This window comes from Hylobates moloch, unplaced genomic scaffold, assembly GCF_009828535.3.
Source record: "Hylobates moloch isolate HMO894 unplaced genomic scaffold, HMol_V3 SCAFFOLD_20, whole genome shotgun sequence".
Lineage (NCBI taxonomy): Eukaryota > Metazoa > Chordata > Mammalia > Primates > Hylobatidae > Hylobates > Hylobates moloch.
The window spans coordinates 32,911,232-32,936,600 of record NW_026652295.1 but is presented as its reverse complement, the minus strand read 5'-3'; the positions used below and the strand labels follow the sequence as shown (position 1 = coordinate 32,936,600).

General features: G+C 45.0%; 1 protein-coding gene across 1 annotated transcript in view; it reads left to right on the top strand.

Annotated features, from left to right (window-relative positions):
• Positions 1 to 10,871: 10,871 nt before the first annotated feature.
• NUDT3 (nudix hydrolase 3) overlaps positions 10,872 to 25,369 on the top strand; it is a 108,346-nt gene continuing 93,848 nt past the window's right edge. Inside the window, exon 1 of the mRNA XM_032141770.2 lies at positions 10,872 to 11,247. Within this exon, the coding sequence (XP_031997661.1) occupies positions 11,149 to 11,247 (99 nt within the window). The 5' untranslated portion in view covers positions 10,872 to 11,148. The remainder of the gene's footprint in view (positions 11,248 to 25,369) is intronic.

The window sequence follows — 25,369 nt, the reverse complement described above, 5'->3', positions numbered from 1 at the left end:
TTTTTTTTTTTTTTTTTTTTTGAGAAGGAGTTTCACTCTTGTCGCCCAGGCTGGAGTGCAATGGCACAATCTCCACTCACTGCAACATCCGCTTCCTGGGTTCAAGCGATTCTCCAGCCTCAGCCTCCCGAGTGGCTGGGATTACAGGCACCCACCACCATGCCCGGCTAATCTTTGTATTTTTAGTAGAGACAGGGTTTCATCATTTTGGCTAGGCTGCTCTCGAACTCCTGACCTCAAGTGATCCACCTGCCTTGGCCTCCCAAAGTGCTGGGATTACAGGCATGAGCCACCGTGCCTGGCCTTTTTTTTTTTTTTTTTTTTGACAGAGTCAGGCGGGCACGGTGGCTCACGCCTGTAATCCTAGCACTTTCGGAGGCCGAGGTGGGTGGATCACCTGAGGTCAGGAGTTTGAGACCAGCCTGACCAACATAGTGAAACCCCATCTCTACTAAAAATACAAAAAATTAGGCCAGCCGTGGTGGCTCATGTCTGTAATCCCAGCACCTTGGGAGGCTGAGGTGGGCAGATCACCTGAGGTCGGGAGTTTGAGACCAGCCTGACCAACATGGAGAAATCCCCTGTCTCTATTAAAAATAACAAAATTGGCTGGGCACGGTGGCTCACACCCGTAATCCCAGCACTTTGGGAGGCCGAGACGGGTGCATCACGAGGTCAGGAGATCGAGACCATCCTGGCTAACACGGTGAAACCCCGTCTCTACTAAAAAACACAAAAAAATTAGCTGGGCGTGGTGGCGGGCGCCTGTAATCCCAGCTACTCAGGAGGCTGAGGCAGGAAAATGGCGTGAACCTGGGAGGCAGAGCTAGCAGTGAGCCGAGATCGCACTACTGCACTCCAGCCTGGACGACAGAGCGAGACTCCATCTCAAAAAAAAAAAAAAATAGCTGGGCATGGTGGTGCATGCCCGTAATCCCAGCTACTCGGGAGGCTGAGACAGGAGAATTGCTTGAACCCAGAGGCAGAGGTTGCAGTGAGCCAAGATTGTGCCATTGCACTCCAGCCTGGGGGACAAGAGTGAAATGCCATCTCAAAAAAAAAAAAAAAAAAAAAAAAAGAAGTTACGGTGAAAGGACTCAAAGTCATACATAAAAATAAGGCATATTTGTATACACTAGCAACAAACAATTGCAAAATTAAATTTAAAACAATGCTATTTATAATAGTATCAAAAAATATCAAACACCTAGGAGTAAACCTAACAAGAATTGTGTAAGATCTGGCTAGGCACAGTGGCTCATGCCTGTAATCCCAGCACTTTGGGAGGCTGAGGCGGGCAGATCACCTGAGGTCAGGAGTTCAACACCAGCCTGGCCAACATGGTGAAACCCCGTCTCTACTAAAAATACAAAAATTAGCCAGGCGTGGTGGTGGCTGCCTATAATCCCAGCTACTTGGGAGGCTGAGGCAGGAGAATCACTTGGACCCGGGAGGCAGAGGTTGCAGTGAGTCAAGATCATGCCATTGCACTCCAACCTGGGCAATAAGAGCGAAACTCCATTTCAAAAAAAAAAAAAAAGTGTCTGGTGCTCTGTCACCCAGCACCCAGGCTGGAGTCCAGTGGCATGACCTTGGCTCACTGCAACCTCTGCCTCCCAGGTTCAAGCCATTCTCCTGTCTCAGCCTCCCGAGTAGCTGGGATTACAGGTGCCTACCACCATACCTGGTTACTTTTTGTAGTTTTAGTAGAGACAGGGTTTCACCATGTTGGCCAGGCTGTTCTCAAATTCCTGACCTCAGATGATCCATCCGCCTTGGCCTCCCAAAGTGCTGGTATTACAGGCATGAGCCACTGCACCCAGCCTAATTTCACTTATTAATATTACTATTTTGGGTATTTGGCTAGTACCTACCTTTGGATTTTCTACTTAAAAAATAGGTTGTTGGCCAGGCGTGGTGGCTCATTCCTGAATCCCAGAACTTTGGGAGGCCGAGGCAGGTGGGTCACTGAAGGTCAGGAGTTTGAGACCAGCCTGGCCAACACAGTGAAACCCCCTCTACTAAAACTACAAAAATTAGCTGGGTGCAGTGGTGCATACCTGTGTCCCAGCTACTCGGAAAGCTGAGGAAGGAGAATCGCTTGAACCTGGGAGGTGGAGGCTGCAGTGAACCAAGATTGCACCACTGCATTCCAGCCTGGTTGATGGAGTGAGACTCTGTCTCAAAAATAAATAAATAAATAAATAAAAATAAAAAATAGGTTGTGAATAGCAACAATTTTACTTCTTTGCTAGTCTTTATGCTTTCTATTTATTTTTCATGTCTTATTTCACTAGCTAGGATCTCTAATACAATACTTAATAATAGCAGTGACAGGAGATATTCTTGCCTCGCTTTTGATCTTAATGGGAAAACATTTATTCTTTCACCATTTCACCTGTTGTTCATAGGTGTCCTTTATCAGGTGGGGAATGTTTGCTTCTATTCCTAGCTTGCTGAGAGTATTGACTGTGAAATAATAATTTTATTTAAAAGTCAAGTGCTTTTCTAGGATCAAGACAATCATATAGTTGTTCTTTTATTATGTTGATGTGGTTTATTTCACTGAGTTTTGTAAAGTTAAACTAACTTCATATTCTTGTATTAAATTTTTGGTCATAATATATTTCACTGTATATATTGCTGGATTCTATTTATTGATATGTTCTTCATAATTTGTGTGTGTGTGTGTTCATGAAGGATACAGGTCTGTAACTTTTTTCTTGTAATTATCAGACTTTCATATCAGAATTATTTCAGCTTCATAAAATAAGTTGAAAAGTATTCTTTCCTCCTCTGTTTTCTGAAAAAGCTTGTGTAGAATTTATATCCCTTCTTTCTTGGGTATTTGACAGATTTCACCAATGCTACCACCTGGCACTGGAATTTTCTTTATGGCAAGTTTTTTTGATTAGACTTATTTTAGAATAGCTTTAGGTCTATAGAAAAGTTGTGAAGATAGTAGAGTTCCCATGTGCTCCACACCCAGTTTTCCTTATTGTTGACATCTTACATTAATATGATACATTTTTCAGTATATTATTATTATTTTTGAGATAGGGTCTTGCTCTGTTGCCCAGGCTGGAGTGTAGTGGTGCAATCTTCGCTCACTGCAACCTCTGCTTCCAGGGCTCAAGCTCTCCTCCCACCTCAGCCTCCCAAGTAGTTGGGACTACAAGTGCACACCACCATGCTTGGCTATTTTTATTTTTTACAATTAAGCTTTTCAAAGAACCAACTTTTGGCTTTGTTGTTTCTATTGTTTGATTTATATTTCATTGATTTCTTCTCTTTTATTAACTTCTTCCCCTACTTAATTTGGGTTTACTTTTTTCTAGCTTATTTTATTTAATTTATTTGAGACAGGGTCTTGCTCTGTTTCCCGGGCTGGAGTGCAGTGGTGTGATCTTGGCTCATTGCAACCTCCGCCTCTCAGGCTCAAGTGATCTTCCTACCTCAGCTTCCTGAGTAGCTGGGACTACAGGTGCCACCACATCCAGCTAAGTTTTGTATTTTTCATAGAAACAGGGTTTCACTATGTTGCCTAGGCTGGTCTCAAACTCCTGGGCTCAAGTGGTCTGCGTGTCTCAGCCTCCTAAAGTGCTAGGATTACAGGTGTGAGCCATTGCACTCAGTCTTTTCTCGCATCTTAAGGTGGAAATTTATATTTAATGATTTTAAGCTTTTCCTCCTTTCTAATACTAGTTGAAGCTATTTATATCCTGCTAAGCACTGCATTTTTTTTTTTGTAGAGATGGGGTTTCACCATGTTGTCCAGGCTGGTCTCCAACTCCTGGACTCAAGCGATCTGCCTGTGTCAGCCTCCCAAAGTGCTGGGACTACAGGCGTGAGCCATTGCGCCCAGCCTGCTTTAGTTAAGCCTCATAAATATTGGTATCAGTTGGAAACATTTTATCTTTTGTGACTTTTGTTTCATGGGTTACTTAGATTATTTAATTTACAAATATTTGAGCCTTTTCTAGATATCCTATTATTGGTGTTTTCTAATTTAAGTCTTTTTCCCCATGAATATATTCTATGCAACTTCAGTCCTTTAACATTTATTGAAGCTTATTTTATGGACAAGCTTATGGTCTATGTTGACAGATTTTTTTTTTTTTTTTTTTTTTGAGACAGAGTCTCACACCGTCCACCAGGCTGGAGTGCAGTGGTGCAATCTCAGCTCACTGCAACCTCTGCCTCCCGAGTTCAAGTGATTCTGTCTCAGCCTCCTGAGTGGCTGGGATTACAGGCACGCACCACCATGCCTGGCTAATTTTTGTATTTTTAGTAGAGATGAAGTTTCACCATGTTGGTCAGGCTGGTCTAGAACTCCTGACCTCGTGATCCACCTGCCTCGGCCTCCCAAAGTGCCGGGATTACAGGAGTGAGACACTGCACCCGGCTTTTTTTTTTTTTTTTGAGACAGTCTTGCACTGTTACCCAGGCTAGAAAGCAATGGTGCGATCTCGGCTCCCTGCAACCTCCCCCTCCCACGTTCAAGCAATTCTCGTGCCTTAGCCTCCTGAGTAACTGGGATTACAGGCGCCATCATGCCCAGCTAATATTTTGTATTTTTAGCAGAGATGGCGTTTCGCCATGTTGCCCAGGCTGGTCTCGGACTCCTGAGCTCAGGCAATCTGCCTGCCTTGGCCTCCCAAAGTGCTGGGATTACAGGCATGAGCCACCGCACCTGGCCTCTGTTGGTAAATGTTCTATGTGTACTTCAAATGTGTATTCTATACTTGTTGGTTATAGTGCTCAATAAATGTCCATTGGGCCAAAATGGTTGATAATGTTCAGATCTTTGATATTATTCCTTTTTGTTGAGCTGTTGTATCAATTACTACAGAAGGGGTAATATAATCTCCATCTAAGTCTATGGATTTCTATATTCTTTCAGTTCTGGTTTTTACTTTATGTATTTTGAAGCAGAAGAAACTATATAGTGGCAAATACAGTGGCACGAAAGTAGACAGGAGGCATGGGCCAAAACTTGTGACTGAACCCTGGAAGAAATGAGTAAGCATGTCCAATTTCCCAACTCTATTTAAAAATCTCTTCTTAGGCATACCCTGGGAGTTAAAATATACTTATTAGAGCTTTAGCCTAGACGGCTTTTGAAAAATTGAGCATTTTTAGTAGAATGACATTTGGATTCATTTTTTGACTTAATCTATTATGATCCACTATCACCTATGGAAGGATACCCTCTTCCCCCCAAGAACTATCTTTCACCTCTGTTGAGCACATTGTCTGGGTATAGGGAAAATGGATGACTGAACCACAGACCAAGTAACTTCTATGGGAGGTGTGGTAAGAAGGTTCTAACATGGCCTCCAATGCTCCTTACCTCCTGGGATTCATGCCTGTGAGTAATCTCCTTCCACACTGAATCAAGGCTGACTTATGTGAGCAAGAGAAAGCTATGGAATTGATAAAGTGTGACTTTCAAGGCTAGGTCATAAAAGGCAATGTAGTTCAGTCTTGGAATCTTGCATCATTCACTCTGAGGAGAATCCAGGCACCATACTGTAAGGATGCTCAAGTAGCTCCATGGAGAAGCCCACATGCAAAGGTACTGCGGCCTCTTGCCAACTGACAGCCATGGGAGAAGCCACCTTGGAAATGGATCCTCCAGCTGCAGTAACAGCTTCATATGACCGCAGCCTCAGCCAATACCTGACTACAACCTCACGAAATACTCTAAGCCAGAACAAACCAGCTAAGCTGCTCCACGATTCTTCAAATTTTTTTTTTTTCTGAGACAGAGTCTCACTCTGTTGCCCAGCCTGGAGTGCAGTGGCGTGGTCTTGGCGCACTGTAGCCTCAGCCTCCCAGGCTCAAGTGATACTTCCACCTCAGCCTCCTGAGTAGCTGGGAGTACAGGAATGTGCCACGACACCCAGCTAATTTTTTGTTTTGTAGAGGCTGGTCTTAAACTACTGGGCTCACGTGATCTACTCCTCTTGGCCTCCCAAAGTGCTGGGGTTACAGGCGTACACCACCATGAGGGGTCTTTAGAGATAGGGTGTCACTTTATTGCCCAGGCTGGACTTGAACTCCTGGGCCCAAATGAGCCTCGTGACTCAGCCTCCCACATAGTTAAGGCTACAGGTATGCACCATTGTGCCTAGCTCACCCCAGGATTCTTAACCTACAGAAACCATAAGAAATAACAATTCATGTTTTAAGCCATAAAATTTTGGGGGAGACTTATTACCAAGCAGTAGGTAACTAACACAAAAGCAAAGATCAGAAATAGAAGGTGCTCCTGGGGGACTTGGTGGGATACAGCAAGGTAGGCTGAGGGAGGCAGGAGCAATGACAGGCATGGTAAGGGAGCAAAGTGGAGTAAGGGACCTGTGAAAATCAATCTGTATTTTACTCACCATTTCATCCAGGATTGGCTCTAAGAAGTTATTACAGATGGTCCCTGAAATGTAGGATCAGGAGAATGTTGTGTGATCTTTATTTGGAAGACAGATTTTAGGTTGTGCCAGGTGGGGGTGTTCCTACAGACAAGTTAGTCTTATTCCATCCTGAATAAGTGATTGGGCTTTACAACAAAGATCAGGTTCTGGAAGAGCAATAGCTTTTTTTTTTTTTTTTTTGAGACTGAGTCTCACTCTGTCACCCAGGCTGGAATGCAGTGGCACGATCTCGGCTTACTGCAACCTCCGCCTCCCAGGTTCAAGCGATTCTCTTGCTTCAGCCTCCCGAGTAGCTGGGACTACAGGCGTGTGCCACCATGCGCAGCTAATTTTTTGTACTTTTAGTAGAGACAGGGTTTCACCATGTTAGCCAGGATGGTCTCGATCTCCTGACCTCATGATCTGCCCGCCTTGGCCTCCCAAAGTGCTGGGATTACAGGCGTGAGCCACTGCACCCGGCCTTTTTTTTTTTTTTTTTTTTTTTTTAATTGAGATGGGGGTCTCACTATGTTGGCCAGGGTGGTCTTGAACTCCTGGCCTCAAGCAATCTTCCTGACTCGGACTCCCAAAGAGTTGGGATTACAGGCGTGAGCCACTGCACCAAGCCAATATCTGTTCTTTAACAAAACATTTTTTCATTTGTTTTATGCTAGGCCCTGGGATAACTGCTGGGTGAAGTAAGCAAGGATAAGTGAGTCACAGACTCTGCCTTCAATAAGTTTGACAGGTGTAGGGGAGATTATTAAGAAAACGACAATACTATGTTACAAATAGTATAAGGCCAGTCACGGTGGCTCATGCCTGTAATCCGAAAAAATTTAAGAATTAGGTGGGTATGGTAATGTGCACCTGTAGTTCCAGCTACCGGAGAGGCTGAGGTGGGAGGATCATTTGAGCCTGGCAGCGGATGGGGGGTTGAAGCTGCAGTGAGCTGTAATCGCACCACTGTACTTCAGTCTCGTTAACAGAGAGACCTTGTCTCAAGGAAAAAGACAAAAACCATATGATTAATCAGGACAAACCCAGACCACTAGGATGAACAGAGGTAGTCAGGGAGAGCTTTCCGGAGGAGGTGACTTTTGAGTTTTGAAGGATAAATATGATTTGGCCTCTCTCTGGGTGAAAGGAAGGGATAGGACAATGGATTGTGGGATGGTCTTGGAAGAAAAGCCTTCTTGACACTAGAAAAAGCATACATGGAAGGTTCTCTAGAGGTTCAAGAAACTGTAGGTAGTTCTGAATGCCTAGAATATAGGAAATGAAGGGAGGGGTGAGGTCAGCAGGGACCTAATTCCTACAGTCTTATATTTTCTGGTAGGGTTTTAATTTTTGTCTTCAAAGCACTGAGGAACAACTGTAGTGTTTTAATCGGGGCTTGACCTAATCAGATTTGCATTTGGGAAGAATTTATCTTGCTGCAGTGGGTAGATGGCACTGAGGCAGGCTGGACAGGAGCCAAGATGACCAGATGTAAGGCCACAGTTCAGAGGGAAGAGTCCCAGTGAAGTAATGACAGAGGGCAAGGCAGGAAAGGGCTGGGCCCAAGGATGTTGAGAGGGCAGAAGCAGTGAAGTTTATTATCAACTGGATAGTGGGTAAGAACGTGTCAACAATGCCTCCCAGTTGGCTGGGCATGGTGGCTCACACTGAGCACTTTGAGAGGCTGAGGCGGGTGGATCATCTGAGCTCAGGAGTTTGAGACCAGCCTGGCCAACATGGTAAAAACCCGTGACTACTAAAAAAAATACAAAAATTAGCCAGGCATTGTGGCACACACCTGTAATCCCAGTTACTGGACAGGCTGAGGCAGGAGAATTGCTTGAACCTGGGAGGTGGAGGTTGCAGTGAGCCAAGGTTGTGCCACTGCACTGCACTCTAGCCTGGGCGACAGAGTGAGACTCTGTCTCAAAACAAACAAAAAATGCCTCCAGGTTTCTGGCTTAGCAAAATGAATAAATAAGCTATTAGTGTTTTCTTACGGGACTTTTTTATTTTATTTTTTTAAGAGACAGAGTCTTACTCTGTCACCCAGGCTGGAGTACAGTAGTGGCATGATCATAGCTCACTGTAGCTTTGAACTCCTGGACTCAAGTGATCACCCTGTCTCAGCCTCCTGAGTAGCTGGGACTTACAGGCATCTACCACCAGGCTTCTTGTAGGACTTCTGGAGACATATTTAAGTGGAATAATGTTAAGTATAATTTTTTTTTTTTTTTTTTGAGACGGAGTTTCGCTCTGTTGCCCAGGCTGGAGTGCAATGATGTGTTCTTGGCTCACTGCAACCTCTGCCTCCCAGGTTCAAGCGATTCTCCTGCCTCAGCCTTATGAGTAGCTGGGATTACAGGCACGTGCCACCACGCCCAGCTAATTTTTGTATTTTTAGTAGACACGGGGTTTCACCATGTTGGTCAGGCTGCTCTCGAACTCCTGGCCTCACATGATCTGCCCGCCTTGGCCTCCCAGAGTGCTAGGATTACAGGCTTGAGCCACTGCACGCGGCCAAGTATAATTTTTTTAAACAAATTTAAATGTACTACTTACCCATTATCTTCAAGGAAAGGACAGAATCCCTTGGTTAATGCTCCCTGAACAAAGACAAAGTAATTATTACACAGTCAAGGGATCTGGGAGTAATCTTGTGGGCTCTTGAAACTAAACATGCCCATGGGCTGGGAGCAGTGGCTCATGCCTGTAACCCCAGTACTTTGGGAGGCTGACGCAGAAGGACTGCTTGAGCCCAGGAGTTCGAGGCCAGCCTGGGCAACATGGTGAAACCCTGTCTCTACAAAAAAATACAAAAGTTGGCTGGATGTGGTAGTGCTCCAGGCTGCATGACAGGCGCCTGTGGTTCCAGTTACTTGGGAGGCGGAGGTGGGAGGATCGCTTGAGCCCAGGAGGTCTAGGTGGCAGTTGAGCTGGCTGAGATTATGCCACTGTACTCCACCTTAACTGACACAGCAAGACTCTGTCTCCAAAAAACAATCAATCAAACAAAAAACCCCAAACAAAAACATGTCCATAAAAAGTCAGGGTAAGGAATTAGAAACCAAAAGAAAACCTCCATCTATCTATTCATTCAACATTTACTGAACTCTAATTTTCTTTTCTTGAAGAGAGGAAAATTTAATAGACAAACAAACTATTAATAGCATCTGGGGTGCCCTGAGTGCCTGGGCCAAGTAGATTTATCATCTCTATTTTGCAGAAGTTAAAATATGATGTAATCGGGTGGTATGAACATTAAAAAAATTTAATTGAGGTTACAAACAAGGTGTATTTGGTTTCAAATCCAGATCTTTTTGACTATACTAAATACAAGCAAATTCAAAAAGGGGAATTAGCTGGCCACGGTGGCTCACACCAGTAATCCCAGTGCTTTGGGAGGCCGAGGGTGGATAGCTTCGAGGCCAGGAATTCCAGACCAGCCTGGGCAACAAAATGTTAAATAAAAAAATTAAATAAAAAAATTTAAAAAACCAAAAAGTGTATTAAACAATTCACAGACAGATACTGCACAGGATTTTTGGTACGTTTAGGGCATCTGCATGGTACTTGGTTTGTTCTGGGTTGCTGAGAACATTCACAGGTCATACACCAGTTTTCCTTTCTGCAGAGCTTCACCAGTTTTCCTTTCTGCAGAGCTTCTGTCTGTATATCTTTTCCTGGAGAATCTGTTTGACATCCACAACACACACTCCTCATTTATTGCCAGAAACGATGATGTTTTATGATTTACATTATGTGTGTACATATACACACACACAGACACACACACGCGCGCGTCTTCCTTTCTGGCCCTCTTGTTTACCATAAGAGGAAGCAATTGCCTTTAGCATCAATAAAAGATTGCAGAACAAATATTTGTTCTTTGTAATGGGCGACATGCACCAGCCCCTAAGACATCCTGAGGTTCAGGCTATCAACGCAAAGTGCACACTCCTCCCATGCCCCGTTTCCTTGCAGTTCCAAATCCCAGGTGTCTCAGGCTGCAGCTTCCGTTGCCTTTAACTACATCCTACTTTTTCCTCCAAACCTTCCCCCTCAACCCCTTCGAGACCGACCGGCAGGGCCCAGGGGCGGGTTGCATGACCTTGGTTCATCCTCGGCCGCGGAGACGCGGCGTGACCTTGGCCAAGTCCCCGCTTCCCCATCCGCTGACTTGCGCTGCTGGACAGCTCGGTCTCCGCTCCTGCCGCTAGGCTTCCTGCGCCGCTCTCCCTATCTCCCCCGGCTTCCTCCGCGCGCCTCACCAGTTCTACGCCTACGCTGCCGGCGTAGCGGCCGCCTGGAATCGCGCGGCCCTCTCTTTTCAGACGCTGGTTTCCGCCGCGCGAACTGGGAGGGCGCGATTCGCGAACGCGGCCTGCGCCGCGAGCGCGCGGCCGTCCCGCAGGCCGGTGCGGCCTTACGCCGCTGACGCAGCGCGCCCAAGATGGCGGCGAGGTCGTCGTCGGGGGTGGCGGCGGCAGAGGGGGCGGCGGCCCTGGCGGCAGCGGAGACGGCAGCCGTGACGGTGGCAGCGGCGGCGCGGGACCTGGGCCGGGGGGAATGAGGCGGCCGTGGCGGGCCAGCGGCGGAGCCGTGTAGCGGAGAAGCTCCCCCTCCTTGCTTCCCTTGGCCGAGCCGGGGGCGCGCGCGCACGCGGCCGTCCAGAGCGGGCTCCCCACCCCTCGACTCCCGCGACCCGCACCGCACCCCCACCCGTGCCCGGAGGATGATGAAGCTCAAGTCGAACCAGACCCGCACCTACGACGGCGACGGCTACAAGAAGCGGGCCGCATGCCTGTGTTTCCGCAGCGAGAGCGAGGAAGAGGTGAGGCGGCAGGCTGGGCGGGCCGGGGTCGCCGGGTCTCCGGCCCCTTTGGGTGGAGGCGCGAGGGGCGCGGCCGCCGGAGGAGGGTGTGCCAGGGCCGCCCCGCTCGGGCAGAATGAAGTTCCGACGGAATTTCCTGAGGCGAAAAAGCGGGGAAGGAGAAAGGACGCTGGGGCTGAGGGGAAGCGGGTTTGAGTGCGGCCGCACAGGACGCGCCGGGCGGAGGGGGTAGCCGGCTTGCGGCCGGAGCGCTTCGGTTCGGCCGCCTGTTATCGGGGAGAGCGGCCGCGGGAGAAGGCAGTGGCCTGGGAAGAGTGCGGCTTTCGGTCCAGGCCAACGGCTTTGATCCTGGAAGGGCCTCTCCGCAGTTGTCAGCCAGGCACATGTGTGCGGAGGCCGGCGTGCACGAGGCGCGAGCCGGCCTTTGTGCCAGAGAAATAGTGCACTTCATTGGCAGGTTTGGGGTTTGCCGAGGAATTATATGTCTGTGAGCCCAAAGCCGAGGGCTGGGGGTGGGGGTGTCTTCGGAAGGTTTAGGGCGTTGTGCATAAGCCACAGCCAGCTGTTTATTTTACAGTGTGTTGGGTACCCTTTATGGTGTAGTCTGAGAAGAAAGGACATTTGATATAATAATCTTTGTGTGCTGAAAATGTTTCATATTAATTGGGAAGACCAAAAGCGGTATTTAACATTTTTGCCCTGACGTTCCTCCACTGCCTTGTGGGAAGACCCTTAGGATTAAATTAGCTAGGAAAATAATGTTTTAGAATCAGTTTCTTTTTATAATAGGTAGGGTACTTTAAAAAAAAATCTCGGCTTCCCAAAGCCGTTTCTGTGGTGATGAAGGGAATTCAGAGAAACACATGTTTTGTAAATCCACAAAGAATAGCTGCTTTGGAAATTCATAAGATGCCTGTGGGAATGCATTTCTCTTGTGTGCATGGTGGTAAAATGGCAGTTAAACTGGAAACAATGAAGGACAGTGAAATCCAATATGTTATATTGCATTCAGCAGTGGGCTATGGTGGCAGGGCCGCAGTACAGTGCATAGTGTCGAAATGGGGAAAGGAACTTGACCCGTTAGTTATGAAAAGAAGCTGTGGCGAAAGAGACAGATGGATTGCCAGGAGTTGCTGTCCAGAGGTATTTAGGAGGAAGTGGGAATTTGAATTACTGCCTGAAGAAAATTAGTTAGTGAATTGTGCTGTTAAGGGATCCCATGTGTGCTCCCTTTCAGCAAAACACAACGAAAGGAGATTTGGAAACGTATGCTTTGTATCCTACCATATATTGTAAAAGTCCCCAAAACAGATGCATTGTAATAGCTAACCAGGGCCGTGCTGTTAATTATATACTGTTTTGGAATGCATATTTGAGTAAAGTAAAATTATTGGTGGTGCTTACTGCTCCAGAGGCTTTATTCTCTTCATTATCATATCATGTTATGGGAAATCAGATGGGATCACAGGCTCTTAACTGAAGGGAAAACTAATTAGTATAATAGCATGTCTTACTACACTAGTATGCATAAATTTGTGAGCACCCCAATTATAAGTATAATTTAGTTGTACGAATGATGCAAGACTGTTTATTTTAAAAAAAATCACACCAGGCCGGGCGCAGTGGCTCACGCCTCTAATCCTAGCACTTTGGGAGACCAAGGTGGTGAGGCCAAGAGTTCGAGACCAACCTGGCCACCAACATAGACCTCCATCTCTAAATTAAAAAAAAAAAATCATACTAGCAATAGAAAATGTATTTTTGATAAATTGAAAACTATAGATCATAAGCAAACTAGCAAAGGCTTAATTTTCCATTTTCTGTTAAATGTTTTATTATGCACTGACATTAGCAACATTAATGTTGAAAGCTTACTTGTCTGTTTAGGCTACCTCATGGCATCTTACAAGTCAGACCAGGCGTAGGACTTGCCTTCTAGGAGCTTACTTTTTTTCTTTTGTTTTGAGACAGAGTCTCGCTATGTCGCCCAGGCTGGAATGCAGTGGCCCGATCTTGGCTCACTGCAACCTCTGCCTCCCAGGTTCAGGCGATTCTAGGAGCTTACATTTTTATTTTTAAAATTTTATTTATTTATTTATTTATTTATTTTTATTTATTTTGAGATGGAGTCTCGCTATTTCGCCCAGGCTGGAGTGCAGTGGCGTGATCTCGGCTCATTGCAACCTCCACCTCCCGGGTTCAAGCTGTTCTCCCTGCCTCAGCCTCCCGAGTAGCTGGGATTACAGGCACCTGCCATAATGCTTGGCTAGTTTTTGTATTTTTTTTTTTTTTTTTTGAGATAGAGTCTTGCTCTGTCGCCCATGGTGGAGTGCAGTGGCACCATCTCGGCTCACTGCAAGCTCCGCCTCCCGGATTCACGCCATTCTCCTGCCTCAGCCTCCTGAGCAGCTGGGACTATAGGTGCCGGCGACCACGCCTGGCTAATTTTTTGTATTTTTAGTAGAGACGGATTTTCACCGTGTTAGCCGGGATGGTCTCAATCTCCTGACCTCGTGATCCACCGCGTTGGCCTCCCAAAGTGCTGGGATTGCAGGCGTGAGCCACCGTGCCCGACTTTTATTTATTTTTTTTTTTTGAGGCAGGGTCTTACTGTGTCACCCAGGTTGGAGTGTAGTGGTGTGATCATGGCTCACTGCAGCCTCAACCTCCTGTGCTCAAGCAGTCCTCCCGTCTCAGCCTCCCAAGTAGCTGGGACTACATGCACAAGCCACCACACCTGGTTCATTTTTAAATTTTATGTAGAGACGGTGTATTAGTCCATTTTCACACTGTTATAAAGAAATACCTGAGACTGAGTAATTTATAAAAAAGAGGTTTAATTGACTGACAGTTATACATCGCTGGGGAAGCCTCAGGAAACTTACAATCATGGCAGAAGGCAAAGGGGAAGTAAGAACCTTCTTCACAAGGCAGCAGGAGAGAGAGAAGCGAAGGAGGAACTCCCAAACACTTATAAAACCATTGGATTTCGTGAGCACTCACTAGCATGAGAACCGCATGGGGGAAACTCCCCATGATCCAGTTACCTCCCTTACTCAACACATGGGAGGGATTACGGGTCCATCCCTCCACAGGTAGCGATTACAAATCGAGATGAGATTTGGGTCGGGACACAGAGCCATAGCATATCACAGGGTCTCCCTTTGTTGCCCAGGCTATTGTCAAACTCGTGGGCTCAAGAGATGCTCCCATCTCAGCCTCCCAAAATGCTGGGATTATAGGCAAGAGCCACTTTGCCAGGCCAGGAGCTTAAAAAAAATTTTTTTTTTTTTTTTTTGGAGACGGAGTCTCGCTCTGTCGCCCAGGCTGGAGTGCAGTGGCGCAATCTCGGCTCACTGCAAGCTCCGCCTCCCGGGTTCACGCCATTCTCCTGCCTCAGCTTCTCCGAGTAGCTGGGACTACAGGCGCCCGCCACCACGCCCGGCTAATTTTTTGTATTTTTAGTAGAGACGGGGTTTCAGCGTGGTCTCGATCTCCTGACCTCGTGATCCGCCCGCCTCGGCCTCCCAAAGTGCTGGGATTACAAGCGTGAGCCACCGCGCCCGGCCAGGAGCTTAAAATTTTAAACTGTTAAAATGAGTTTCATTAATGCATTGAGTTTCCTTTATTGAATTTCTTTTTGAACGTTGGTTAATGAGCAGAGGAATCATGCAAAGCTTTAAATTACAGATTCAGTGGGTGTTACAGCTAAAGCCTGGGAAGAAAAATAAAATGAGTGAAATATGTCCATTCTAGATTGGTTCAGTTCAGGCTGGCGCGGTGGCTCACGCCTGTAATCCCAGCACTTTGGGAGGCCGAGGGGGGCGGATCACGAGGTCAGGAGATCGAGACCATCCTGGCTAACACGGTGAAACCCCGTCTCTACTAAAAATACAAAAAATTAGCTGGGCGCGGTGGCAGGCGCCTGTAGTCCCAGCTACTCGAGAGGCTGAGACAGGAGAATGGCGTGAACCTGGGAGGCGGAGCTTGCAGTGAGCTGAGATTGTGCCACTGCACTCCAGCCTCGGTGACAGAGCGAGACTCCGTCTCAAAAAAAAAAAAAGATTTGTTCAGTTCAACAAACGTATTAAAAACAACAAAAAGCATATATTAAAGAGCCTACTATGACTGCAGCGCTGTGTCATGGAGAATCTAAAGATTAGCATCCCTTCTTGCGGACAGAGTTGAGTAGTTTTAGATGAGATTCCTTAATTGGGAGGGATTTTGGACCACAGAATAATCTCTAGGGTGCTTTTCAACTCTCAGATTATATAATTGTGTTGGAAGGGAAGTAATTTGTTAGTTCCAGGAGAACTTTTATGTTCTCAGTAGATGTGCCAGAAGCATTAGCTGCCACACATTGTGGGAATGTAAAATTCAAACCGAATAAGGCATTCAACCCAATTAAAAAAAAATTTTAATGGGCACTAATGGCCTTAATCAAGATAGAATAGTTTACAGAATATTATTAGCATTAATACAATAGTAATGTAAGTATAAACAGGACCTTGATTTGTAAATTTAAGCAATGTCAAGAGGCATACATGGAATGTGAAGAGATGAAAATATAGCCATGTGTTGCTTGACATTGGGGATACATACTGAGAAATGCATCGTTAGGTGATTTTGTTGTTGTGTGAACATCATAGAATGTACTTACACATACCTGGCTGGTATAGCCTACTGCACATGTAGGCTATATGGTATAGCCTATTGCCCCTAAGCTGCAAAACTGTACAGCATGTGACTGTACTGAATAAATAGGCAATTGTAACGCAGTAGTATTTGTGTATCTAAACATATCTAAACAAGCAAAGTACAGGAAAAATACGGTACAAAAAATAAAAAATGGTTCACCTGACCAGGACACTTATTATGAATGGTGCTTGCGTGACTGGAAGTTGCTCTGGGTGCATCAGTGAGTGAGCGGTGAGTAAATGCGAAGGCCTAGGGCATTACTGTACACTACTGTAGACTTTAGAAACACTGTACAGCTTAGGTTGCACTAAATCAAAAAATTGTTTTTCTTCGATAATAAATTAACCTTAGCTTACTGTAATTTTTTACTTTATAAACTTTTACATTTTTTAACATTCTGACTCTTTTGTAATACTTAGCTTAAAACACATTGTACAGCTATATAAAAATATTTTATCTTTTTTTCCTGTCATACTAAAATCACTTTTTTTTTTTTTTTTTTTTTTAAAAGAGACGAGATCTTGCTCTGTTTCCCAGGCTGGTCTTGAACTCCTGGGCTCAAGTGATCCTTCCACCTCAGCTTCCCAAGCAGCTAGGACAACTGGTGTATGCCACCATGCCTGGCTAATGTTTTCTTCGTTATATCTTTATCCTAGAAACTTTATTTAAAAATATTATTTATTATTTATTTGTTTTAATTTTTGTTCCTCTGCCTACCCATGTTTTACTTTTTAAGCTTTTTCTTTTTTCTTTTTTTTTTTTTTTTTTTTTTGAGACGGAGTCTCGCTCTGTCACCCAGGCTGGAGTGCAGTGGCGCAATCTTGGCTCACTGCAAGCTCCGCCTCCCGGGTTCATGCCATTCTCCTGCCTCAGCCTCTCCGAGTAGCTGGGACTACAGGCGCCCGCCACCATGCCCGGCTAATTTTTTGTATTTTTAGTAGAGATGGGGTTTCACCCTGGTCTCCATCTGCTGACCTCGTGATCCGCCCGCCTTGGCCTCCCAAAGTGCTGGGATTACAAGCGTGAGCCACCGCGCCCCGCCTAAGCTTTTTCTTTGGTTGAAAACAAAGACACAAACACACATTAACCTAGGCCTACACAGGGTCAGGATCATCAGTATCACTGTCTTCCACCTCCACATCTTATCCCACTGGGAGGTCTTCAGGAGAGTAACAGTTATGGAGCTGTCATCTCCTATGATAACAATCCCTTCTTAGACTGTTTTACAATTAACTTTTTAAAAAAATAAGTAGAGAGAATACACTCTAACATAACAATAAAAACTACAGTATGGTAAATACAGAAACCAGTAATAGTCATTTACTATTAAGTATTATGTACTGCACATAATTGTATGTGCTACAATTTGTTGTTGTTTTTTTTGAGACAGGGTCTTACTGTGTTGCCCAGGCTGGAGTATAATGGTGTGATCACGGCTCACTGCAGCCTTGACCTTCTGGGCTTAAGCGATCCTCCCACCTCAACAAGTATCTGGGACTCCAGGCACACGCCACCATGCCTGGCTAATTTTTGTATTTTTTTGTAGAGATAGGGTTTCGGCATGTTGCCCAGGCTGGTCTTGAACTCCTGGACTAAGGCAGTCTGCCTCCTCAGCCTTCCTAAGTGCTGGGATTACAGGCATGAGCCACCGTGCTAAGCTGTGCTAGACTTTTATATGGCCGGCAGCACAGTAGGTTTGATTGTGTACTCACCATAAAACATGAGTAGTGCATTGTGCTGTGACACCACAGCTATGATGGGATAGGAGTTTCTCAACTCCATTATAATCTCTTGGGACTACTCTTGTATATGTGGTCTGTAGTTGACTGAAATGTTATGTAGTACATGACTGTATTAGAAGGTAATAGATCATGGGTAGCCAAACCTATCATTCTAGGTTTTTTTTTCCCCAGCCCCAGAAAACTTTATTTATAGACCAGCAATGAGAGGCTGAAATTCTGATCCAGGTTAGGATGTGTCAACATAGCAAATTTATTGAACACTCATTGAGTGCCAAGTTCTGTGATACCGTTATGAAGGAGATAGACATGCAGGGAGCTTAGAGTCTAATGGGAGAGATGGAAGAACAAACAGACCAAACAGCGTGATGAAAATGATTGCCTTTTCTCTTTCTGGCTTCTCTTCTTGTTGATAAACAAAAATTAACAGAAAAAAATCTCCCACTTAACAAGTTGTACTGATTGTTATTGATATGTTGATAACATCTTTAAATTGGGTATTTGTGGTAACTAACATTTATTACAGTAGTTTGAACCTGATACACAGTTTCTTAACCAACCACCACTTTAACCAGCTTGGTACACTGAATGCTTGGCTGTTACACAGCAGGCTTCTGGGTCCGGTGTACCCCAACCAGGTGGCCTCCCAGCTGCCAAATTGTGTGATTCCTTTATTCCTTTATCTGTTTATGTTCATTGTACTTGTTATGGTAATTGTTCACCTTAACCAGTGAAATTTGAGTTCAGAAAATAACAAGGCTCAGCATGGTGGCTCATGCCTATAATCCCAGCACTTTGGGAGACCAAGGTGGGCAGATCACGTGAGCCCAGGAATTTGAGACCAACCTAGGCAACATGGTGAAACCCTCTCTTTACTAAAAATACAAAACTAGCCAGGCATGGCGGTGTGCAGCCTGTAGTCCCAGCTACGTGGGAGGCTGAGGCACAAGAATTGCTTGAACCCAGGAGACGGAGGTGGCAGTGAGCCAACAGCACGCCACTGCACTCCAGCCTAGGTGACAGAGTAAGAGTCTGTCTCAAAAAAAAAAAAAAAAAAAAATGAAATTACTGCTCACTTATATGGACAAACTGAGAAGATTGGAGAGGGGATCTTAAAAGTCTAGAAGGACTCTGCACATCGATTACTTCATGAATGTTTTTAGGTTTTTGTTCTTTATAAAAACTAGGACTGGAAAACATATGTCATTCATTATGGGTGTGGCATATGAAAGAAAGACAACTTACAATTCAGTAGACTCATACTCAAAACAAGATCTTGGCCCTACTAAGATTAGCAAATAAATACATGTTTATATACATATAAAAGATTTATTTGCTAATATGTAAAATATGTAATATGGTCTTGAACTCCCTACCTCAGGTGATCCGACTGCCTCGGCCTCCCATAGTGCTGGGATTACAGGCGTGAGCCACTGCGCCTGGCCATATTTCTTATTTTTTGTAGATGAGGTCTCATGTTGCCCAGACTGGTCCGGAACTCCTGGCTCAAGTGATCCTCCCTACTTGGCCTCCCAAAGTGTTGAGATTATAGGCATGAGCCATCACATCTGGCCTGTTTGATTATTTAATATTTTCATTTGCTTCCTCTTTGCAAACAATATATAATTAGTAATATATAAAGTATGTATATATAAATGTATATTTATCTGCTAATCTTTGTTCTTAGGGCCAAGATCTTGTTTTGAGTTTTTTTTTTTTGGAGGCAGGGTCTTGCTCTGTTGACCAGGCTGGAGTGCAGTAATGCGATCTCAGGTCGCTGCAGCTTCCACCTCCCAGGCTCAAGTGATTCTCCCACCTCAACCTCCCAAGTAGATGGAAGTACAAGTGCACGCCACCTTGCCCAGCTAATTTGTGTGTGTGTGGAGACAGGGTCTCACTATGTTACTCAGGCTGGTTTTGAACTCCTGAGCTCAGGCGATCCTCCCACCTCAGTCTCCCAAAGTGCTAGGATTACACGCGTGAGACACCGTGTCCAGCCTACATTTATATTTTTTAATCAACCGTATCCTTCACTTGATACTTTATCATAAACTGTGTAGAAGACTGTAACTTCTTGAGTAAGATTTTATTATCCAAAATTGGGTAATACGATATTCATCTGTCATATTATTCAACTTTGGCCCTGCTGAAGTACTTCCAGTGAGATTATCCCTCTTCCCCCAGCCTTTCCTTTTTTAGAGCCTCTGTGAGGAGAAGTGAGAGACAGGGATGGGCTTGTTTGTACTCTTAGAAAGGCCAAACGATACAGAACATACAACAAATGACATCACAGTGCCTAGGAAAGTTAAAGCTGCTCCTAACGGGTCTGTTTTTACCCAGGGAGAAAAATGACTACAATAGCATTGTGTGAGTTAGATTTCCCTGTGCCTTAAAGCTGTTTTAATAAAGGATGAAGCTGTTCCTAAGTTGTTAGGTTCGTTTGTTGTACTTTTCCACTAGAAGCCCTATATCTCTTGGCAAAGGGGAGCTGCTTCACATTTTCTCAGATCCTTCAGCTCACCAGGTTGGAACGGAGAGATGATTGACATTGGAGCTCTTCAGTGGGCAGAGACTGGTGGCCTGTTTGTCTGTAAAATGCCCCAGAGGAGCAGGTGGACTGATGTCTCTGCGGACTTCACCTTCCAGAAGGCTCTAGAGAAGGGAGTAAGACACAGGTAGCAATCCCAGAGGCAATAGTCATGACTGGAAGATCTATCTTACAGTAGATCCCAAGGTGGTTAGGGAGTCCTTTTGTAACACATCTTGGTCACTGTTCAATATTACATTGCTCTAAGATCATGATGGGTTCATTGATCCCGTCATGGCTGGACATTTCTGCTCCTCATTTCTCAGAATCTTTCCTGGTAGCTTTTTTCCCCTGCTTCCCCTTCTGTTTGCCTAATACCAGTTAGTCATTTCTTCCATTACGTTATTTTTTGCCTCCTTCCCAAGGTGTGAATTCTGGTCTGAATTCATACTGCAGTCTCCATTCTTTATGTCCTTGCCCTAATCCTACTTCTTTGCTTCTGCTTTAGTTCTCATTTCTCAATAAAAATAGTGCTGCACATCTACTGTGTGCTGTGTGTGGAGCAATCTATATCTTCATAGCCTAGTACGGAAAGGAAGGGCCCTTGTTAAGGAATACGATTGTTTATTCATTTCTTCAGCATACATTTTTGGAGTGTCTGTGTAAGACCTTGGGAATACATGGACAAATAAGACTGTTCAGCATTTTGGGAGGCCTACGTGGGAGGATCGCTTGAGCTGGGGATGTCTAGGATGCAATGAGCTGTGTTTGCATCACTGCACTCCAGCCTGGGCAACAGAATGAGAGAGACCCTGGCTCCAAAAAAAAGAAAAAAAACACCATAAAATGAAATGATCCCTTAAATAGACTTTCTTTGTATACAATTAGTTGATCTCTTTGTTCATAAAACAATAAAGTCCTTTTAAAGAACCGCTTAGAAGATCTTTTCTTTGGCTTAGTTATTTAACATATTTCTAATGTGTTTTGTAAGAGCAGCTTAGCAATGATGAATAAAAATGAGTGTGAGCTCAGACATAGTGCTTATGCTTTTCTTAAAAGGAGGAAGGATTGTGATTTTTCTTTTTTCCTTTTTTTTTGTTTTTGAGATGGAGTCTTGCCCTGTCGCCCAGGCTGGAGTGCAACGGCGCCATCTTGGCTCACTGCAACCTCCACCTCCCAGGTTCAAATGATTCTCCTGCCTCAGCCTCCCATGTAGCTGGGATTAGAGGTGCCTGCCACCTCACCCGGTTAATTTTTGCAGTTTTAGTAGAGATAGGGGTTTCACCATCTTGGTCAGGCTGATCTTGAACTCCTGACCTTGTGATCCACCCTCCTCAGCCTCCCAAAGTGCTAGGATTACAGGTGAGAACGACTGCGCCCAGCCTTTCCCTTTTTTTTTGAGACAGGGTCTTGCTCTGTCATCCAGGCTGGAGTGCTGTGATGCAGTCATGGCTCACTGCAGCCTTGACCTCCTGAGCTCAAGCGATCCTCCTTCCTCAGTCTCTCGTGTAGCTAAGATTACAGGCATGCACCACCATGCCTGGCTAATTTATTTTTAGTAGAGACAGGGTCTTGCTATGTTGCTCAGGCTGGTCTCAAACTCCTGGGCTCAAGCAGCAGTCCTTCTGCCTTGACCTTCCAAAGTGCTGGGATTACAGGTGTGAGCCACTATACCTAACCATGATTTTTCTTTGAATATTTAGGAATCCTAATAAAATGTACATTAAGAAAAGTTACAAAACAAACAAAAAAAGAGAAGTTACATTGTGCTTATACTTCGAAATTTGTTTGTTTGTGTTTTGAGACAGGATCTGGGTCTGCCACCCAGGCTGGAGTGTAGTGGCGTGATCATAGCTCACTGCAGCCCCAACCTTCCAGGCGCAAGTGATCCTCTCACCTCAGCCTCCTGAGTAGCTGGGACTACGGGCATGTGCCACCACACCCTCCTAATATATATTTTTTATTTTTTGTAGAGATGAGGTTTCATTATGTTGCCCAGACTGGTCTGGAACTCTTGGCTCAAGTGATCCTCCTTCCTTGCCCTACCGAAGTGTTGGGATTACATGCACAAGCCACCACATCTGGCCTGTTTGATTATTTAATTTTTTTTTTTTTTTTTGAGATGGAGTCTTGCTCTGTCACCCAGGCTGGAGTTCAGTGGTGCGATCTCGGCTCACTGCAACCCCTGTCTCCCGGGTTCAAGTGATTTTCCTGTCTCAGCCTCCTCAGTAACTAGGGTTATAGGTGCCCACCACCAACCCCAGGTAATTTTTGTATTTTTAGTACAGCTGGGGTTTCACCATGTTGGCCAGGCTGGTCTCGAACTCCTGACCTCGTGATCTGCCTGCCTCGGCCTCCCAAAATGCTGGGATTATAGGCGTGAGCCACCATGCCCAGCCGATTATTTAATATTTTTATTTGCTTCCTCTTTGCAGAAATGATTTGATTGCTAGACTTATATTCAGCCATCATTAACCAAATGTGCTGAGCCCTGACTCAGGGCTTTTACATCTATCACTGTGGTATTGATTTCTTTCTAGGAGGCTTTGCAGTTTGGGTCGTCTGCCTTTAATAATAGTAAGACAAAACTTTTAGATTTTATTGCCAATATGAGTTAGGAAAACAATCCAGAGAGTTTCTGTATATAATAATTGTATTTCTGTGGGGTTTTTTGGGTAGGTTCAGTAACTATTTTAGCGGGGCACAATCATCCTTCTGCCAGGGTGTATGGGTCTTTTTTTTTTTCAAAAGGGAATTATTATTTTTGGTTACAAAAGTAATTGTATTGTGGTATCTATAAAGAATACTTCAAACCGAAGAGTTTTAAAATGTGTAGAATACAGAATCTGAGCTTCAGTCTACTGGCAAGATGCAATTTAGGCTGTGTGCAGTGGCTCACACCTGCAATCTTAGCACTTTGGGAAGCCGAGGGGGAGGATCGCTTGAGCTCAAGAGTTTGAGACAAGGCTGAGCAACGTAGTGGGACCCCGTCTCTATAAAAAAATTTAAAAATTAGCCTGGTGTGGTGGTGTGCGCCTGTGGTGCTAGCTACTTGGGAGGCTGTAATGGGAGGATCACTGGAGCCTGGGAGGTCAAGGCCACAGTAAGTCATGGTTGTGCCACTGCACTTCAGCCTGGGTGACAGAGTAAGACCCTGTCTAAAAAGCAAAATAAGATGCAGTTTGGAGTGTAAAAGAGAGAAGTATGTAGAGAGGTGTTTATAGGGATTGGAGAAGCCTGTGAAGAAAGATGAGCTAGAGTGTCAGGGATGACTTTATGGAGCAGGCTAGACCTGAACAGCTTGGTCGAGTATGGGTAGTTGAAGAATATCCTAGGTGAAGGACACTGGGCCAGCTAAGTCAGAGGCCCAGATATGCAGCCTTTGGAAGCCTGTTTGTATCAACGTATTGTGGATAAAGAAAGCTGTTATTCCCTGCCTGTCCCCCTAATCTGTGCTGAGAGAAAGAGTAAGAGGTCCAATCCAGTGTCTGAGAGAGTGCTGACCCTTTTTCTCATCCCCAAGGACATGAAAACAAAGATCTCAACAGAGAATTCTATCCATTTTGAACCCTGTAACTAACAGTGAAATCAACCAGGAAAATCCTTCATGATTTCACCTACTTTTCATTTCATGGTATGAATACTATATGCCACTAAAAATTAGTACTTTAGCTGGCTGCAGTGGTTCTTGCCTATAATCTCACCTACTCGGGAGGCTGAGGCAGGAGGATTACTTGAGTCTAGGAGTTTGAGGCTGCAGTGAGTCATGGTCGTGCCACTATATTCCAACCTGGATGACAGAGCGAGATCCTTTCTCTTAAAAAAATAAATAGGGCTGGGCGCTGTGGCTCTCGCCTGTAATCCCAGCACTTTGGGAGGCCGAGGCAGGTGGATCACCTGAGGTCAGAAGTTCAAGACCAGCTTGGTCAACATGGTGAAACCCTGTCTCTACTAAATATACAAGAATTAGCCGGGCGTGGTGGCAGGCGCCTGTAATCCCAGCTACTCGGGAGGCGGAAGTTGCAGTGAGCCGAGATCGCGCCACTGCACTCCAGCCTGGGCAACATGAGCGAAACTTTGTCTCAAAAAAAAAAAAATAATAATAATAATAAATAAATAGATAAAAATTAGTACTTTACTGCATAAAAGAAAACTGATTTAATATGTATTTACTTTTTTTTTTTTTTTGAGATGGAGTTTCACTCTTGTTGTCAATGCTGAAGTATGATGGCTTGATCTCGGCCTTTTGCAACCTCCGCCTCCCAGGTTCAAGGGATTTTCCTGCCTCCGCCTCCCACGTAGCTGGGATCACAGGCGTGTGCCACCACATCCGGCTAATTTTTGTGTTTTTAGTAGAGATGGGGTTTCACCATGTTGGCCAGGCTGATCTCGAACTCCTAACCTCAAGGGATCTGCCCACCTTGGCCTCCCAAAGTGCTGGGATTACAGGCATGAACCACCGCGCCTGGCCTAGATTTTAAAATATAATCTTTGGGCTGGTGCAGTGTCTCAAGCCTGTAATCCTAGCACTCTGGGAGGACAAGGTGGGATGATCAGTTGAGGCCAGGAGTTCGAGACCAGCCTGGGTAACATAGCAAGACCCTGTCTCTACAAAAAAACTTCTGTGGATTACTTTTTTTTTTTTTTGAGATGGAGTCTCTCTCTGTTGCCTAGGCCGGAGTGCAGTGGTGTGGTCTTGGCTCACTGCAACCTCTGCCTCCCAGGTTCAAGCGATTCTTCTGCTTCAGCCTCCCAAGTAGCTGGGATTACAGGCACCTGCCACCACACCCAGCTAATTTTTGTATTTTTAGTGAAGATGGGGTTTCGCCATGTTGGCCAGGCTGGTTTCAAATTCCTGGCCTGAGGCGATATGCCCACCTTGGCCTCCCAAAGTGCTGGGATTACAGTTGTGAGCCACTGTACCCCACCATGGATTACTTTTATAATGAGTCATAAAAAGTATAAAAAGTCCATACTTTTATACTATGTCACACATTTAGCAAATCTAAATTTTATTTTGAAACATTGAAAACTAAACAAATATTGATATAGGTGGACTTTTCTATTTTCCATGAATCTATACAGATCATGGAGCTGTTGTGCTAATGAAAAGAAAACTAGAACTACGTTGCTGTGGGTGAAAGAAGAGGGGAGATGA